The sequence below is a fragment of the Dipodomys ordii genome, unplaced genomic scaffold (genome assembly GCF_000151885.1).
Source record: "Dipodomys ordii isolate 6190 unplaced genomic scaffold, Dord_2.0 Scaffold258, whole genome shotgun sequence".
NCBI lineage: Eukaryota > Metazoa > Chordata > Mammalia > Rodentia > Heteromyidae > Dipodomys > Dipodomys ordii.
Genome location: NW_012267474.1, coordinates 164639 through 183347, shown reverse-complemented (window position 1 = coordinate 183347; position 18709 = coordinate 164639). Strand labels below are relative to the sequence as shown.

Sequence of the window (18709 nt, the reverse complement as noted above, 5' to 3'; positions counted from 1 at the left end):
AGGAATACTCTTAAATATAGCTGTGATACAAAACAATGTGTGTTTGCACTTCCATCCTTTTTCATGACATAAAAGCCTATAAATCCCTTGGAACTTTGGGGAGGGGAGATGAGAGAAAGAAGAGACAGAGAGAGAGAGAGACAAAGAGAAAGATAGAGAGAGAGAGTCAGAGACAGAGACAGAGACAGAAACAGATGCCCAAGTCTGGATTTGAATAAAGCCTAAAATCCAATGATCTTTGTTACATGGTGCTCATATATTACATGCCACCTTCTTTAGAACTTCTCTCAATGATGTGAAGCACAGGTAATGTCCAATGTGGATAGATAACCACTTAGAAGATGGAGATCTGAGGATCATAGTGCAATGCCAGCTCAGACAAAAACCTCTGTGAGACTCTTACCTCCAATAAACCACCAAAAGCCAGCAGTAAAAATGTGGCTCAAGCAGTACAGCTCAGGGACAGCATCCAGGCCTTCAGTTCAAAGGCCCAGACAGCAGAGGAAAAGGGGTAAGAATCTTGAAAGACCAAGTTAGGAACAGCCCTTTGTTCATGTGATGTCTGTCAATACACTAAATGGAATGCTCTATGAGATCATTGATTTTCTTTGATGTGCTCAAGATTTCAGGGTTGGTGTTCATCCCTGATACTATTAGTGTATAAGAATAATTTCTTTGTGTTTGGGGTAGGAGTAAATGAACAACTGCCCAATACAGTTTGAGATCTGTAGCTGTTTTACTTATTACCATCAGGTGGGGCTGTGGAACCTTCAATGTGTCAGTGACAGAGATGTGGGAGGACTTCACATGGGAGAAGAGAGACTGGCTGACCTGAGGAGCACTGATAAAGCTCCTGAGCATGTGGTGGGGATTCATAGTCTGCAATAATGCTTGAACTGATAAAGATGTCAGAAGCCTGCTTGATGTCTGGAGCTGCTTGTTTACTTAATAAAAGGAATTCAAATATGGATTTATGTAGGGAACTCTGGAGCTGGCCTGTGAGGCCTGGAAAGGATTAAGAAATTGAAAAGCCATCTCAACAGTAACCAGAAGGCTGAAAGCTGGGCCCTAGAAATATCAAACAGTCAAGGCAAAACAGAGGTTCAAGTTTCTACCCTGTGGCTGCTTGTGCATCCAAAGTTTAAGGCCTTGGAGATAAGATAAAAGTCTATGCTTAATATAATTTTTAAATTATATTAAGTAAGCCAGGCCCAAAGAAACATAGGTCCCATGGTTTCCCTTATTTGCAATATCTAGTATATGTCTGAGTCAAGCAGAAAAGGTCAGATAAGTTGATATTAGGGAAATGAACCCTAAGATATGTATTCAATGTTTTTTTTTCTTTCATGCGATTGTTTCTAACACATTCATAAGATTATTTCTTTGTTGCTTTGTATGTCCCTCCCTCATGATATAGCCCCTGCTTTCCCTATATTTGATGTCAGTATAATTTGTGGAGGGGAAGGGGAAAAACAAAGTGTTTAAATAGGGAGACAGGTGGACCCATTGCACCAATGAGATGTACAAGTCGTTATGTCAAAATGAACTTTACAACCTTGGGGAGGGGGAGAGTTGGGAGGGGGGGTTGGGGGAGGATGGGAAGGGATGGGAAGGGGAAACAAAGGAGGAGGCTACAATGCTTGATAAGAAATGTACTCATTATCTTACCCATGTAATTGTAACCCCTCTGTATAGTATTTTCACAATAAATAAATAAAAAAAAGTCTATGCTAATGTTGGAGGGCTTATTGCTTCCCTCTGCTTCATAAGATAAGGGACTCCATTATCATTTGTATGCAAATTATGCATAGTGTTATAACTTCAAAGATATTCATACCCTAGTAACAATACTGAACTAAATTAAAAAAAAATTTACTGAGATCTCAGCTCTGGATCCCCTGCTGTATCCTTTTGTAGTTTCTCTCTTTTCTCCTTTCATTGGCCAGGTATCCTGTCATCTTGGTGATCCTGGTTGTGGTTAGCAACAAGTGGCACCCAACATGGGGCTTGAATAACAAGTGAACTGAAGGATTTGGAAAAGTCAACAGAAGAACCCTGAGGAGTTCCTGCACTAGAACCACACTTCAGGATTGCCAAGGTAACAATGGGGCAAGCTAAAAGCAAAAGGGCTGAGTATTTTAAGTCAATAAAGATGCTGCTGGCAGCATCAGGAGCAAAAGTAAAGAGAAAAGACTGAGGACTTAGCCTTTTATGTCAAAAAATATAGTCATTGGTTGCCTCCACAAGGAATGCTTCAAATTTGGTGATGGAAGGAGATTGTCAGGCCATTTGAAATGGCTTATAACCAGGGGGAAATAATCCCATTGGGAAGGAAGGGATGGGAGAGGAAAAACAAAGGAGGAGATAACAATGCTTGATAGGAAATATACTCATTACCTTGCTCATGTAACTGTAACCCCTCTGTACAGCATTTTTACAATAAAAAATATAAAAACTTATTTTTATGCAATAATTACAAGGATGTTTCAACCTTTTCAAACTCCTCCACAATCAGAGTGTAGGACTGTATTGGAAGCTCCTATGTAGAAAAAGGAAACCTGCTTGAAGCCTAACCAGTATTTGTAATTCAAAATGTCCTGGAATGAGGAAGCCCATAGCTAAACCATTAGAAAGGAGCATGTCTAGCCCCCATATAAATTGGGGCTGCCCCACTTAGGAGGAAGAGAGCTTGGATGAACATGGCTCTGTAGTAGGAAGACCCCTACTCAGGCTGGCAAGCCCACCTAGTCGTCCAGAGTGACAGAGCCCACCTCAACAAAGTTGTTATTAAAGAAGCAACTTTGTTGAGAAGGTTCCTACACTGACGGGCCGCAGCACAGGCTCGGGAGCTGATACTGCGACCCCCAGCGGCCCATGTACTTAGGTTTTTAAAGGCAAAAATCACAAGGTGAAGCCTGGTCAAGTAGGCGACCAATGAGATTGTCACACACCCAAAAGATTGCACAGTCATACCAGACCACACGCAGGTGGCCAATGAGGTTACACTTTGTCACATAATAACTGTTTAAACCAGCCTATCACTTTTGGTTTAAATGACTCATGAATTCAAGGGTAAAGTGGAGCTTAAGGTAAGCATACACAAAGGAGTTTAGTGGAGATTAACAGAAGCATGTGAAAAAGGTGGAATTTATGGTAAACTCAGGATGCTGACAGCATGAGCCAGATTACTGGCTATCTGTTTAATCAGTCAGCCCTTAACAGAACAATGAAGGTGGGTTAAGTTGTTAAGGGGAGGGGGACCTAGGGCATTCTTTTCATTCCAAGAACTGGGCTGGTTGGAGCCAAGGTCCAGATAACCTTGTTTAGAGGGTTTTTTTTTTTGTTTTTTTCCCCCCTAAAATCCCTAAAACAAAAACAAAGTCTGTAAAGAAGCTGTACTAGCTCCAGTCTTCTCTCAGGGCCTACTTCAGCTCAACAGTTACAGTATGATGATCAAGCTATTAATCAGGAACACAGGGCAAGAGAAAAGATAACACAGCCAGGATAAGTGACTACCTCTTCAGTAGAAATCAGGCATGGAGACCCAGAACCTTATGTTATTTTATAGCCAGATTGAGACAATCTTCATAAAACTGTACAACAAACTGAGTTAATAGAATTACTTCTACAAATGCTTGCCTTTGATAATACTAATTCAGAGTGTCAGAATGCTTGGACCTCATTAGGGCCACAAATGCCAACCTTGCAGATTAAAAGGAATTGTTCAGAAAATAAAAACTCCAAGCAAATTCAGATCCTCGTATAACTTAAATATACTTATTGGTATAGGATGGGGGTTGACAGACCCTTCTAAAGATTTCTATTGCATTCATAATATATGGCCATGTGCCTTTCCTTTCTCTATTTCTCTTTCCATGTCCTGGAAGACTAAAGCCAATTTAAGAAATACATAAAAATCAATATGTGTGCTATTGTGTATTGGAATGTGTTCTGTGCTATCTATGTCTTGATGATCTGTATACAAATGCAATTGTTAGCAGGAGTTTTGTGTTTTACATATTGTCTCATAGTTTCCTTGGTGTTGTCTGTTTTTGTAACACTGACCAATGTAAGGTCCGCTCCTGGATGGCTAGCAGACTCCACCCTCCTCTCAGGAAAGTTTCCACCCAGTACCTGCATTACCTAGGCAACTGGGACACCTGGAAGAAGTCACATCTGCATCCGCTGAGGTCACATCTGAATTTGATGTGGCCACACTTTTCCCCCGCCCATACCCTAGATAAGGCCTAGCGCAGGCCCAGGCACTCTCTCTCTCTGTTCTATTCTAGCTCTCTTGCTGTTCATTTTCTAGCTCTCTCTCTGTTCTTTTCTTGGTCTCTCTGCTCTTTTCTAGCTTTTCTCTCTTTCCTCTCTTTCCCAGCCACGTGGAGTGCCAACCTTGCCTGGTCCCAGCAGGTCTACTGAATAAACCTACCTCTTATCTGAATACCAGGTGTGTGCTGGTGCAGTTCTTACTTGGCTACCTCTTTTTAAAATGGTGCCGTGACTCCGATAACGGGCTTAAAGTCAGGACAGCTGAGATTCCTCTCTGTTTATTCCCTCTTTTTTCTTTTTTTTTGTTTGTTCTTCCCTTTTTGCTCTGAGGAATACCAATGGTTCTGTGAACCTGTCTGTCTGCAGCGGAAACAGCGCATCGATACCATTGCTGCCTTCACATCCATGTCCACACCACTTCTCTACTCTGGTGAGTGAAACTACTCTTTACGGCTCTTTGTTGCTCAGTCTCTGTCCAGATGTTGCACCATGCAGGAGAGTTCCTACGGCCTTTAGCTGAAAGGCCGGTCACCTCTGAAGCCCAGGACGCTTGGCTTTGGGGGCTTGGCCATTTCTCTCTAGAGGGCTCTGGGGGCAGTCGGGACGCCGCTTCTGCCTGGTTAGCTCTCCTTCACTCACCAGACTGACTCTACTCATTCAATGGGGTGCTAGGAATCACGCCTGAGCTGTGAAAACCCTTTGAAATGCCTCCTGTGCTCCCTGGAAAGCCAGAGAGCCTAATTTTATGCCATTCTCAGAAGTACACAGTTTTTGCTACTGCAATGGTAAATGGTCAGTTTAATTTCAGGCTCTCTTTGCTCTCTCTCTGCCATTCATGTCCAACTTTCTACCCTTTTACCTACAACTTTTTGGCTTGTGCCCTGAAGAGTGCGATGCAGGCTGGGTCCCAGGGACCCCCCTCTAGGTTCCCTCTCAAAGGCTAGCCAATGTAGGCTTCTTTAATAAAGACCTGAGGCAATTAAAGGAGGAAGGACTTCTAAAAGGGCACTTTGTATTCTGACATTCAGGCTCCTTTGCCTGATGCTCTTAAGTCTGGATTCATACGTTAGAACCAGGTGTATTATCTGGATGTCAGGCAAGAAGCTCTTCAAAGTGAATTGTTTGTGTCCAACAAGCAGGAGTGCATAATTTGGGCATAGGAAGTGTGAATACATAAGAGTATTGTGACATCTGTGATATGATTACAGAAAAATGATCTGATTTCAAGGACCAGGAGCAAGTGGCAGTTTTATTTTGGGGATGACTGACATTTGCAGGATGAAGCCCCTCACAACAGGAGACTGTCTAGAAGCTGAGATGACAGGGATCAAAGAAGTGCTAGTCTGTCTAGCAGACTTCACTCTGAGACACATAGGGAGTCTCTAGGTCAGAGATACAGAAGGCCAGTGTGGTTAGGAATTTCCATGACCTGGGTTTATCTTTCCTGATTGCTTGATGTTGTGGATGGAGTTTCCTGCAGCCTACACGCTATCTACTTCTTTAGTTGTCAAAATCAGTGCCACTTTGTGGAAATATGAAATAACCGGATATGTAAAATTAAATTTGTCAATACAAATCTGTCTTTAAAGAAAGCAGTTAAAGAAATGTGTGGTTTGAATAAATGACATGAAGCATTAATGGACATCTTTCTTTCATTTATATCATACAGTTGCATATGCTCTAGTTTATCTAGACTATAATCTTGCAAAGTCTCCAAATCTATATTTTATTAATGGGGTTCTAAACACACGGAGACCTGTCTCCATCTGGTGCCTATACTGGAGGATCCAACTTATTAGAGATCAGAGTTCTATCCATGGATGAGAATGGAAACCCAGACACTTGTCAAGTCCACTTCTATGTAGATCTAAGTATAAGGAGTGGAATACCAGCCACTAAGAACCTACACATGAATACTGTGTGCCTTTTCTAGTTACTTTAAGATTGTCAACACTGGGAAATATTAGATTGATAAATATTACTGGTAACTAGATGCACATAGCAGGATCTGTGAATGTGTATACCAAAATGGGAATCTCTCTAAAATACTAAGAAAATCCTCCTTGTTTACACTCAAGAAACTTTTGTTTTATTTTTTAAAATATATTTTTATTGTAAAATACTGTACAGAAGAGTTACAGTTCCATGAGTAAGGTAATAAGTACATTTCTTATTAAGCATTGTTATCTCCTCCTTTGTTTAAGGCCTACCATCCTTTCCCTTCCCACCTCTCCAACTCCTCCCCCCCCCAACTCTGACAACTAAGAAATGGTGCTTATGCATAGTCACAAAGCTGGACAGCTGGTGCGCCTGCTAAGAATTTTAATTTTATTTCTTATACTTGCATTTTCATAATAGTTTGTGTTAATTTTCCTAAATGCTATGTAGCATGGATACAATTCTAGGCTTTTGCCTATAGAAATCATTTGTTTTACCACTCATTGTTTAATAGATACTGTGTTCTCCACTGTATTGTTTTTCCACCCTTTCCAGAAAGCAAAGAACTGTAAGTGGAAGAGATTGGTAGGAGTATCAGGTATCCTCTACATCCACATGCCTATTTCTGGACCAGAACAAGATGAGCTATTAAATCTACAAATTTTCTTTTGAAAATCTTTTTTGTATAATTTTATCTTCTTGTTTATTTTGTGAATCCAGTTGAATATCACAGCTCAGATCCTTGTAAGTATAGATGTGTCTCTTTTATAAGAGAACAAGTGCATTGTCAGATCTGTGCTTGTGGGTCAGAAGAAGATACGTAAGCTGTAAAGGATTGTCCCTGATTTTTTTCAATCAAAAGTTTCAAATGACCTGCAGAGTTCCATTCTTTTGAGTACCACTGTCATCAGATGCAGGCACAAATATGAGCAGCTGGGGAAGCCAGCCTTACACTTGTGTTTCCTGGGAGATTTATGTTATGACTTGTATCACTGTGGCAGAGTCACTGCTATATTGCATACAGAAATAAATTGTAACATCTTTAGGCTGCAGGCTGTTTATGGTAAAAGTGTACTCTGTCCCAGATCAACTGCCACTCAACTTTGATGGGACCCCAGGTTGCAAAATGAATGTTCTATATAAAAGGAGCTTGGAGATTGTTCCTGCTTCCTGTTGATACCAGTGTAAGTAACTGCTAATCCTGTGACTAGCCCTACAAGTGATGGTGACTCTGTCTCCTAGAGACACAGACAATGACAGAGACTGCGATGACAGAGACTGCGTCAGCTGGGTGTCACATCTGTCACCTAACATTGAAAACACAAAACTTGTTGACAGTGTACTTGATTTTAGTACCTTGCATGTTGATTTTACATTTGTCTAATCTGGTGAGGGAAGGGGGAATAACAAAATACTGAAACATTGTAACATTGCAACAATGATACCCACTGGACAGTATATTGGAAATGAACTTTACAACTTCTGGCAGGGGGTGCAGGAGTGAGGAGGAGGGGGAGGAGTATGGGAAGTGGGGGGAGGGAAGGGATAGTGGGACAACAACAAGGGAAGGGGTAACAATGCTCAAAAAGTAATGTACTCATTGCCTTGCTCACGTAACTGTAACCCCTCTGTAAAGATGTATAGCATCTTTACAATAAAATAAAATTAAAAATAGTACATTAATTTATTAAAAGACTTCCTTGAAGAACTATTGTTAAAATATGGTTTGCAATATTGTGTTAAGTAAATGTAGGGATTGTTTTTCCTTACCTGGAAGCCAGAGCAGCAGAAATCCCAGGAGCTAAGCAGGGGCCCTCATGTCCATGAGGTGTGCTGACTAGGACTGAGTCTTGATGAGGATGTGAGCAGACTATTATGGCATCCTAAAAGCAGTGGGCTGGGCCCTGGGCACATGTAAATTGCAGGGACTAGAAGTGTGGTGCACAGCTATAAGTCTGCAGATTTTAGTATCTTAGCTCAGACATGTTGTCCTTAATGTGCCCAGGATACATTAAGGTCAACCCAGCCAGGGTAATACAAATGTGCTAGCATGGGATGGTATTCTCTTGGGTCCAGAGAACTAAATGAATTTATGCCTGTGATATGAGTGAACTGTGTTTTCCATGTTGGCCATGAAATACTTTTTGGCTAGCTTTTTACCTAAGCCGAACTTCCAAGAAAAGACAGTCCCAGAGATATACAAGTAATTATTTTTTACCAGATTCCCTGACTCATTAGCTTGTTTTTTTTTTAACAAACTTTATTGTTTCTTGATCATGAATAGAATCAGCCAATTACCCAGAGATAGAATGAGACTTAAGACTGAAAATAGATGGGGAGATATATAAATGATTAGAGGGAAACCTAAAATATTTCAATGAATGATGAAGAAATGTGTGAAAATATTCTTTGTGAAATATATTGCTATGTTCTGCAAAGTACAGACTACCTATTGGGTATCTGCTATCACCTCTACATAAGCCATTTGTTGCCTTCCACTCCTGAATGCACTTTTCCATAACCAGGATTTAGGACAGTCAACATCAGATTTTGGCTCTCTATATTCTGAAAGGACATAGATCATGAACAGTTTTGTGATCATTCTACATGCCTGAGCTAGAAGTCTCCTACACCTTTGGATGACATTCATGTTTCTGTCCTTTCAAATTGTTCCCATTTAGAAACTGAGATATTCTCTATCCTACAAACTGAAGTCTATTCAGATTACTCTGCTCTATAAACATGTGCATTACTATGTTACCCATCTCTTTTAGTGTCAAACTGAAGAAATCTTTAGTGGCTAAACTAATGTCTGGGCTTGTATCCCAGACAAGCAAAACCCCAAACCTTACTTGAAATAAATGACCTAAAGCAAAAAGATCTGGATATGTTGCAGCAATAGAAGAGTACTTGTAAAGTCTTGAGTTTAATTCTCAGTAGCACAGAAAAAAAAACACAAAAAAGAAAGACCAGCATGTTGAAACTAATGCCATACATTTTCATGTGCAGAATTCCCTGGTGCTGACAGGGCTTCTGTGTGGCTGCCCTGCAGAACACTAAGATGATCCCCATATTATATCTGAGCTAAGGCTGAAGAAACATGAACACTCAGATCCCAGTATTATGAAGTCATTTATAAATGTGAAAATTTCCCAATCCAGTGAATACTCAAGCTGTAGAAGTGAATGCATCATTATGGTACTGGCAAGTATTAAGTGTATTATTCTTTCTTTGAGGACAGTACTGGCAAGTATTAAGTGTATTATTCTTTCTTTGAGGACAGTAACTTACTCCTTTAACCCACCCAAAGGCAGCACCTTCAGTGATCTAAGTCACTGACATTTGGGGTCTTCTAGATCTTAGCATAGACACACAGGGGTCCACCGAGGAAAATCCTTCTTACACAGACTTTGTGGAAAAGGCACATCGAAATGTTAGTAGTGCCTGTCCATATGCTAATATATGTGTATTAACAGACAATTAGATTGGAAATGTGTGAAGTTACCCTTGACACCCATCCTGTAAACACAGCTGCTTTTTCTTTTTTCTGCCAGTCTTCATGCTGGAATGCATGGGCTAGGCAATTCCTTGCACTATGTGTACTCAAAACTAATGCTCTACCACTTGAGTCAGAGCTCTACTTCCAGGTCTTTTTGGTTAATTAGAGATGAGTCTTCCTTTCCTGTCTGGGCTGGCTTTGAACCACAATCTTCAAATCTCAGTCTCCTGAGTAGCTGTAATTACAGTTGTAAGCCACCATAAGGTGGCTTACAACTTGCATAAGGTTTGTTAAACCTAACAAGGAGCACTTGTTATCTTGCTGAACTGAATATACACATTCAGTAGATCTGAGATGGTTTATAGTTTTGCCTTTGTCACATGGTCTTCGTGATGTTGATGATGTTGAATTCTGTACAAACACTGAAGAGGAAGAAATAATACTGCATCCCTATTTAGTTGAGTTTTCTTTTTATATTGTTAGGAAAGAATTTGGTTTGTTTATGAAGAGATTCTTACATAGTTCATACCAAAATTACATTTTCCATTGACTTGTGACTTAATGAAACTTTCTTGCTTTGCTTGCAATATGCTGATGATACTTAGAATCAATGTGAAAATGTTCTTAGGTAATGAAATCCTGAGCAAATCCTTGAGTTTTGGGTCATATGACCACAAAGGGTGGCCAGCACTCAACTTCTATTACACAGTTTCTACAGGAAGTGTATTTCCCAGAACCCTTTTCCCTCTCTGTTTTCCTGTGGATATACTAAATGAGGGCCTCATATAGGAATCTAAGCCCTAAGATGACTCAGTCATATCCATCCCCAGGAGGAAATAATTGAGAGCTGTAGGCAACTGAGGATTTCATACATTTTTACATATTTTATATGTTTTAGATATGTTTTATATTTTTTATTGTACAAATACTGTACAGAGGGTTACAGTTACATGAATAAGGTAATGAGTACATTTCCTGTCGAGCATTGCTACCACCTCCTTTGTTTTGCTCCTGCCATCCTTCCCTCCCCACCTCCCCAGCTCCTCCCTCCCCCACCAAGTTGTTCACTTTCAACATAGTGTCTTGCATATCTCATTGATACAATAGGTCAACCTGTATATTATATGTTTTTATATATTTTATATGTTTATGATTTTTCTGTTAACGTATTAATGTGTATATCTGACTATCAATAAGTTCATATATGCAAGCCCATTTTCTAATTCCTCTGATATTTATTGGTAGTCATGGATCAATTGCAAAGTGATTGTTTTTTTTTTCCAGAACGATCTTTGGTAGACTCAACTGCATTACTTTTACTTTTATTTACATAATCTCAAATTTGTGTCCGTATTCTATCACTCTATATTTATTTTACAAATACTTATATTATGTAATCAGTTCTCATAAAATGCATCTTCTCTATGTGTTCATGTTTCATATATAACCAGTCATTATTTCAACAATAATAAAGTGTAACAAACGCCTCTAAATCTAGGGCCTTGTAACACAAATCATTTATGTTAGTGCAAAGACAAATTCACAGTTGCACTGATGTGCCCAATCCAGGCAGGGCTCAGCTTCTGCATTTTGTTGCAGGTCCCTGGTCTTGTCTCCATTGTGTGGATTTGTTTGATCTAGAACAGAGACATAAGAGGAAGTGACCACTTAGGATTATATACATTCTGCTGTGGTCAAGCTATTGTCACAAATTTATGTCCAAATATCCCCAGAACAGGAACTTGAATATTAACATTTGCTTTATAGCTTATCAAATTACTAATAAACATTTATTCCATTATACTTTCAAAGGACTGGATCATATAACTAAGAAATAACCATCAATTTTCAGTTGGGCATCCAAGAACAAAAATTAGTTTTGTTAATTAGACAAAGATGTAGTTGTATTGCTACCATTTTTTTCTTAAAAGGTCATCATTGAGGTCAAAATCTCCTAAAGCTTGGATTCCAAAACATCCCATGGAAATCTGTTAACTTGTTGAAATGCAGAGCATCATTCCTTGAAGAAAGGTGGATCAGCTATTTTGCATTTGTAACCAGTGCTCTGGGATGATGAGGATATTTCTGGTTTCAGGAAAAGAATGAGTAGAAATGCTTAATTATATATATTTAGGTAAACAAATATTCCTCCATTATATTCCATATGTGTGTTTGCCTGTGTATGTGCTTTTCTAGAAAGGTATTCCACTAGCTGACAAATTTTGATTAAAAATATTTAATGTAATTTCTCATTTTGTAATTACCATTATTACAATGAATTTCTGTCGATATGATAGTAGACTCAATAATAATATCTGGAAATGACTCCATGTGTGCTCCATTTGCAGTAATAGCATTGTGTTGGAGGCCCTGTTTTAAATTAATTTTTTTTCTGATGACTCACAGATTTGTGAGAGACAATGCGTAGCCTAGGTGAGAATTAGAAATCTGATGGGTACTTCTGTATACGCTGTTATAATTCCTGAGCAGAGAAGAGAACTGAGATTCAACTCTGACATTTCTGTCTGGTGTTCCACAAAATGCTATAATTGTGGATAAACATTGCATTAATTGTTCCTGTTAAGATGTTTCCATAAGTAACTTAAAGATATTCCATTAGTTCATATACATTCCAAACCTATACTTCTCCTATAAATGATACCTTGATGAACTCAGAGCATTTCCAACATCATGCCACTTTTTCCCAGCTGGATTGGAGATCATCATGGAGAAACAATTTATAGCATCTGAAGCAGATGCACACTGGACACTGGTGGAGACTTCAGAATTACCCAAGTCCTAGACTGTGAGATGTCATAATTCCAGGTGTCTAAGGTGATAGAAGTGGATGCAAGACACACAAGATTAATGCTGCCCTCTTGTCTTTTTTTTATATAAAGACACAGAGGTTGAACAGATGAAGATAGCACCCATTGAAAAAGGGCTCATTCTCAGACTTCTCGGATCTATGAACCATCTTATAGGGTTTCACCACACACCACTCTCCTAAGTAGAGCCAGAGCCCCAGTACATAGAAGCAGAGAATACTGTGCTTTATGCAATTTGTATCTTCCCCAGGTTGATCCAGCCAAGAGACATTGATCAGACTCTGATGATGGCTTGATGGTCAGGCAGGGTTTGATGAATACACAGAACAGAAGCTAGAAAAGGCAAAACTGGGTTTCCAGGTTCTGAACAGAAAGCCTGTCAAAAGTTAAAGGCTAGTGTGTGCTGAAAGGAAGTATTATAAGTTTCATCACAGAGAGAATAATAATCACAGCAGAATTTGATTTGTAGATTAGTGGTTGGCTAAAATATTACTGGAGAGAGAATTGCATTTTTAAATAAATACCTAATGGTTTATCTGGTCTTTATATTCAGGTAATTATTCTCCTGGTTGTTATAGATTGCATTTTGTTGTATTGTCATAAACTCTTCACCTCTACTCAAAGTGACCTCAATATCTTCCTCCTAGGCAGACTCACACAGTCTGTTGGGCTGCTCCCCAGACCAGCCAGCCATGAGGGCAGCTCACCCAGCCAGATGGGAGGTTTTTGTTCAAGGCTGTATCACTGTGGGAGGAACATGTGAATGTTGAAAACAGTAATAAACTCCAACATCCTCAGCCTCCACCCTGCTGATTGTCAGTGTGAAATCTGTGCCTGACCCACTGCCACTGAATCTGTCTGGGACCCCAGAATCTCGTTTGGAAACCAAATAGATCAGGCGATGTGGAGACTGGCCTGGCTTCTGTAGGAACCAATACAAATAGGTTTTCCCATCGCTATACAGAAGGCTCTGACTAGACCTGCAGGAGATGGAGGCTGGCTCTCCCAGGGTGACAGGCAAGGATCTTGGACTCTGGGTCATCACAACATCTCCACTGGATCCTGAAATTAGAGTAAGTCAGAGAGAGCAAGGTTACATATAAATATAGAAAGCCATACATGCATTACTTTTATTTAGATATATGTTTCCTCTTATTCATATTCAGGATTTAATTTTTAATTTAAAATACTAAGTATAAAAAGTGATATTCCTGCAGCAGCAAATTGTATCTAGGAGTCAAGAGCATTATTCCCACCTAGCAGGGTCTTCATTCAAGCAGAGGTTCTCGCTCTTTCTGTAGTGTTCCTCACTCTCTCAGACCTAAACCTCATTGCCCTACCATGAACATCTAACACATGGATAAATTACCACTGGTCCATGAGAGCTCACCCTCCCACCCTCTCTGATTCCTCACTTCCCTTTGCCCTTACCAGTGATCCAGAGCATTAACAGCCACAGGAACTGAGACAAGGACTTCATTTTTAGAAGTGAAATGAGGAGTCTAGACAGGTCAAGGCAAGATCATAGCTGAGCCTTTATTTAAGACTTAGAAAGGAAGGTCCTCCTTAGGGAACAATATGCAAATAGCTAGATGGGTGCAACAGTGTAAGAAAAGAAAAAGGAACAGTGTGTATTGACCATCATTCTTTCCTCTTCAGAGAAGTTTCTCTTTAAGTCTTTAGCCCTCTTATTTCTTGGGAAGTTGTTTCTTTGAGAATTTGTTGTTGGGGGATTTAATTTTTCAAGTTCTAAGTATATTTTAGATATGAGACCCTAATCCATTGCATTGCTATTGAAGATCTTCTCCCCTACTGTGGGCTTTCTATTGATCTTGCTAGCTATGTCCTTTGCCATGAAGAAGCTCTTCAATTTCGTGCAGTCCTATTTGTCCAAACTTTCCTTGATTTGTTGTGTTTCTGGGTCTCTTTTAAGAAAATTTTGGCCTGTACCCAGGAGACATAGGGTTTCTCTGATTCCATCCTGTAATGTTTTCAGAGTGTCTGCTTTGACTTCGAGGTCTTTGATCCATTTGGAGTTGCTTTGTTGCAGGGTGATATATAAGGATCTAGATTTAGTATTTTACAAGTGATTAACCAATTTTGACAGCACCATTTACTGAAGAGGCAAGAACTCTAATAACAACAGATGCTGTAGGGGATGTGGACGAAAGGAAACTTAATGCACTGATGGTGGGAGTGTAAACTTGTTCAACCACTTTGGAAAGTAGTATGGAGGTTTCTCAAAAGATTCCACATAAAGCTCACTGATGACCCAGCAATCCCAGTTTTGGGTATTTACCCAAATGATCACAAACAAGACCATACTAAAGCTACCAACACAACTATGTTTAAGCAGCATTATTTACCATAGCTAAGATCTGGAACCAACCCAGATGCCCCTCAAAAGATGAATGGATCAAGAAAATGTGGTTATATACACACTGGAATTCTATGCCTCCATCAGAAAGAATGACATTGCCCAATTTTTTAGGAAATGGAAAGACTTGGAAAAAATTATATTAAGTGAAGTAAGCCAGGCCCAATGAAACATAGTTCCCATGGTCTACCTTATTTGCAATAACTATTATCTGTCTGAGACAAGCAGAAATGGTCAGATAAGTTGATGTTAGGTGAAATGAACCCCAAAGTAGGATTCAAATGTTTTTTTTCTTTCTTGCGATTGTTTCTAACATACTTATAAGATGGTTTCTTTGTTGCTTTGTATGTCCCTCCCCCTCTGCACAACCCCTGTTTTCACTGTATTTGATGTTGATATAATTTGTGGAGGGAAAGGGAAAAAACAAATTGTTTAAATAGGGAAACAGGTGGACCCATTGCAAAAATGAAATGTACAAAACGTTGTGGTAAAAAACGAACTTTACAACTTTGGCTGGTGGAAGGTGGTGGTTGGGGAACTTCTGCGGGGACAGGGAGCAGTGTGGGTATATGGGAAGGGCCCGGATGGTGAAACAAAGGAGGAGGCAACAATGCTTGATAAGAAATGTACTCATTACCTTGCCCATGTGATTGAAACCCCTCTGTATGTTTATTTCTTTTGTTTTTTGCTTTTTATTTTTTTCCTCCTTTCTGGATGTTTTTGTTTTCTGTACCCTTTGTCTTGTATATAAATTTTGTTTTGTTTTATTTTGAAGAGAGTAAGGGATGCCATAGGAATTGTGGGACAAATGGTCAACAAATGGAGCAGTAATACTCACTAGACACTGTTGAAAATGAACTACACAACTTTTGGGGCAAGGATCAGGAGGAAGAAAAGGGAGAAAATGCGGGAAGGGGTGACACTGTTCAAAAATTAATGTAGTTATTACCTGTCTTATGTAACTGCAATCACTTTGTACATCACCTCCACAATAACAATAGGAAATGAAAAATATTAAGAGAGTAGTTTATTTTGAGAAGATCAAGCAAAAAAATGTTAGATCCAAACCTTCCAAAATGTAGGTACAAAATTTTTATTATTTTTTCTTTATATTTTTTAAGTTAATAACAAATTCATGATTCCTTTCAACTTGCAAAAGTGGTCTGACAGTGTCATTGAGAAATAATAATTAATGTGATATTCAGCATGAAAATGAGATTTTCTGATAGTTAGATTGCAATGTTGGATGTATTGTTGAGACATGAGTAGAAATAAGCTGTTATAAAGATCTAATTTCCTGAAGAAGAAAAGTTGCACAAAAATAATAAATATTTAAGGTGGTGAACTAACTTGTTAATTAACTCCTTTAGATGATTGCACAATGTGTGCAAATACAAAAATTATATTGTACTTCAAATTAGATTATACTGTGGTAATCAGTAATTGTTTTAAAATTTTTAATGACTATCATATAATATTATTTTTCAAAAATCTTTTTCACAAGCTATTTTGTATTAGCCTTGCATTTTCTATATACTCTTCTGTAATTCAGGTAGGGGAAAAAACAAAATGCTTAAATAGGGATACAGGTTGACCCATTGTAACAGTGAGATATACAAGACACTATGTTAAAAACAAAATTTACAACTTTGGTGCGGGGGGAGTAGTTGTGGATGTGGGAGGGAAGGGATGGTAGGGGAAAAACAAAGGAGGCGGCAACAATGCTCCATAGGAAATGTACTCATTACCTTGGTCCTGTAACTGTAACCCCTCTATAAAGTATTTTTGCAAAAGAAAGTACAAAAAATGTTAACCTGTCACTTGAAATAACATTTTTACTAAAAGGTTTGATTAACTGAAGAAGAAAATCTTTGACTACAAAAAATCAATGTTTAATGTAATGAATGAATGTGTTAATTATGCTGTTTAAGTCATTGTAAAATATGTGAACATGCCTAAACATCATATTGTACTTCAGAGACAATTATATTTTGGCAATAAAACTTATCTGAAAATTTTAATGACTATCTATTTCTTTACAAAACCTTTCCAAAAATCTTCAAATCTATATTAACTTTCTTTTAAAAACCTGCTATGGGCCAGGTGTTGGAGGTGCCATTGGAGCCGACTTGGTTTGTAAGCCCTGGTGAGCAGCTGGGGAGGGATAGATTTCAAAATGTTTAATGGAAGATAAAATAAAATATATGCAATAAAGTAAAATGCTCTGAGTTTTATGGACTGTCCACTGGTCTTTGCATTGGTGCCCTGGGCACTGTTTATGAATAGCTGCCCTCCTTCTATTCTGAAGTCTCTTAAACTTAAGCATTGCCTCCTTCAAGGATAGTTCACATGAGACATTTCCCCTTAATACTTAGGAAAAGACAGGTCTCCTCATCTAGTTTTGTGTGCATCATGCATTTCTGTGCCAGATATTTACTAAGCTTTCTTAATTACTGGAAACACTTCCTTCTCAGAAGCTGGAGTGTCCTCTAAACCAACATCCATATTTTTTAGGTCCTAAGTAAAGCAGTATTTTGTGTGCTCTGCCTGGCGCTTAAAATTAGTCCCTAAGCTTTTGCTCTCAAGGAACATAAGCCACAGCTTCATTTCTAGGTTTTTGGTTTTTAATTGGAGATAAGATTATCCGAAGAAATGTACTTCCTACTTTACGTATATAATTGTAACCCCAGTGTTCCTCACCTTGACAATAAAGTTTTTAAACAAGTCTCATAGATTCTTTATGGGTTTTTTTATTGGGAAAATACTGTACAGAGGGGTTACAATTACATGGGCAAGATAATGATTACATTTCTTATCAAGCAGTGTAGCCTCCCCTTTGTTTCCCCTTCCCATCCCATCTTCCCCCCACTGTTCCACCCAACACTCCTCCCCCACTACCAAAGTTGTAAAGTTCATTTTGGACATAACAACTTGTATGTCTCATTGTTGCAATGGGTCCACCTGTATCCCTATTTAAACGATTTGTTTTACCATTGTTGGCTTCAAATAACAGTCTTCAGATCTCAGCTTCTGTGTAACTAGCATTATAGGAATGAGCTACCAGTGACCAACAGGAAAGCAGTTTTTACTGTGGTTAGTCTGTGTGATCCAGATACAGAATGGATACAATGCAACAAGGCCAAAATTGGTGACAGGAAGTAGATCCATACAGTGTGGAGAGAACATCTTCAACACAGAGAATCAAGGACAAGTGACCGCAAAAAGTGAAGCTAGAGTGACATGAAGGTGTGTTCCCCACATGGAGATTATCATGTGGACTGACTTCAACCCATTGTGCAGAATGTCAGAACTGGAAATGATGAGTAGAGTACTCTTACAGAAGTTAACAAACCCAAGACAGTGATGCATAAAGATAACACTGATCTGCTACGGTAGCCCATGGGCAAATCAGTATCCACTCAGAGGCCTCTTCAAAACCATTCGTTACAAGAATGCCACGAGAGTAGTTATTTCATCACCTCCACCTTCTTAAACATTAGCGCTCACTGCACTACATTCTAACATAACTGTTTCAAGAAGTTTTCTACAATGTTCTTTTTTCTTCTTTTGAAAATGATGTATAATCCTGTCTACAGGTTTACACATCCTTGCCACTCCTCTGAAATTTTATTTCCAATCATATCATATGTGTATCTCCTACTGCCTTTGTCTGGGGGAGATTTGCTCTCTCAACTATGCACTTCGGGACAAAGCTGATACTAAAGAAAACAAGGAGAAGGCAGCTAGCTATTTTGTAGATGTGAAGACTACCTAGTACATTATAAGGGACAT

At 38.9% G+C, this 18709-nt stretch overlaps 2 gene segments (V, D, J or C); both read right to left on the bottom strand.

Annotated features, from left to right (window-relative positions):
- Positions 1 to 18709, bottom strand: part of LOC106001011 — a 263455-nt gene that overhangs the window by 221139 nt on the left and 23607 nt on the right.
- On the bottom strand, positions 13196 to 14051 carry LOC106001006. The segment is given in 2 exon segments: positions 13196 to 13602; positions 13972 to 14051. Coding segments are annotated over 2 exon segments (381 nt in total).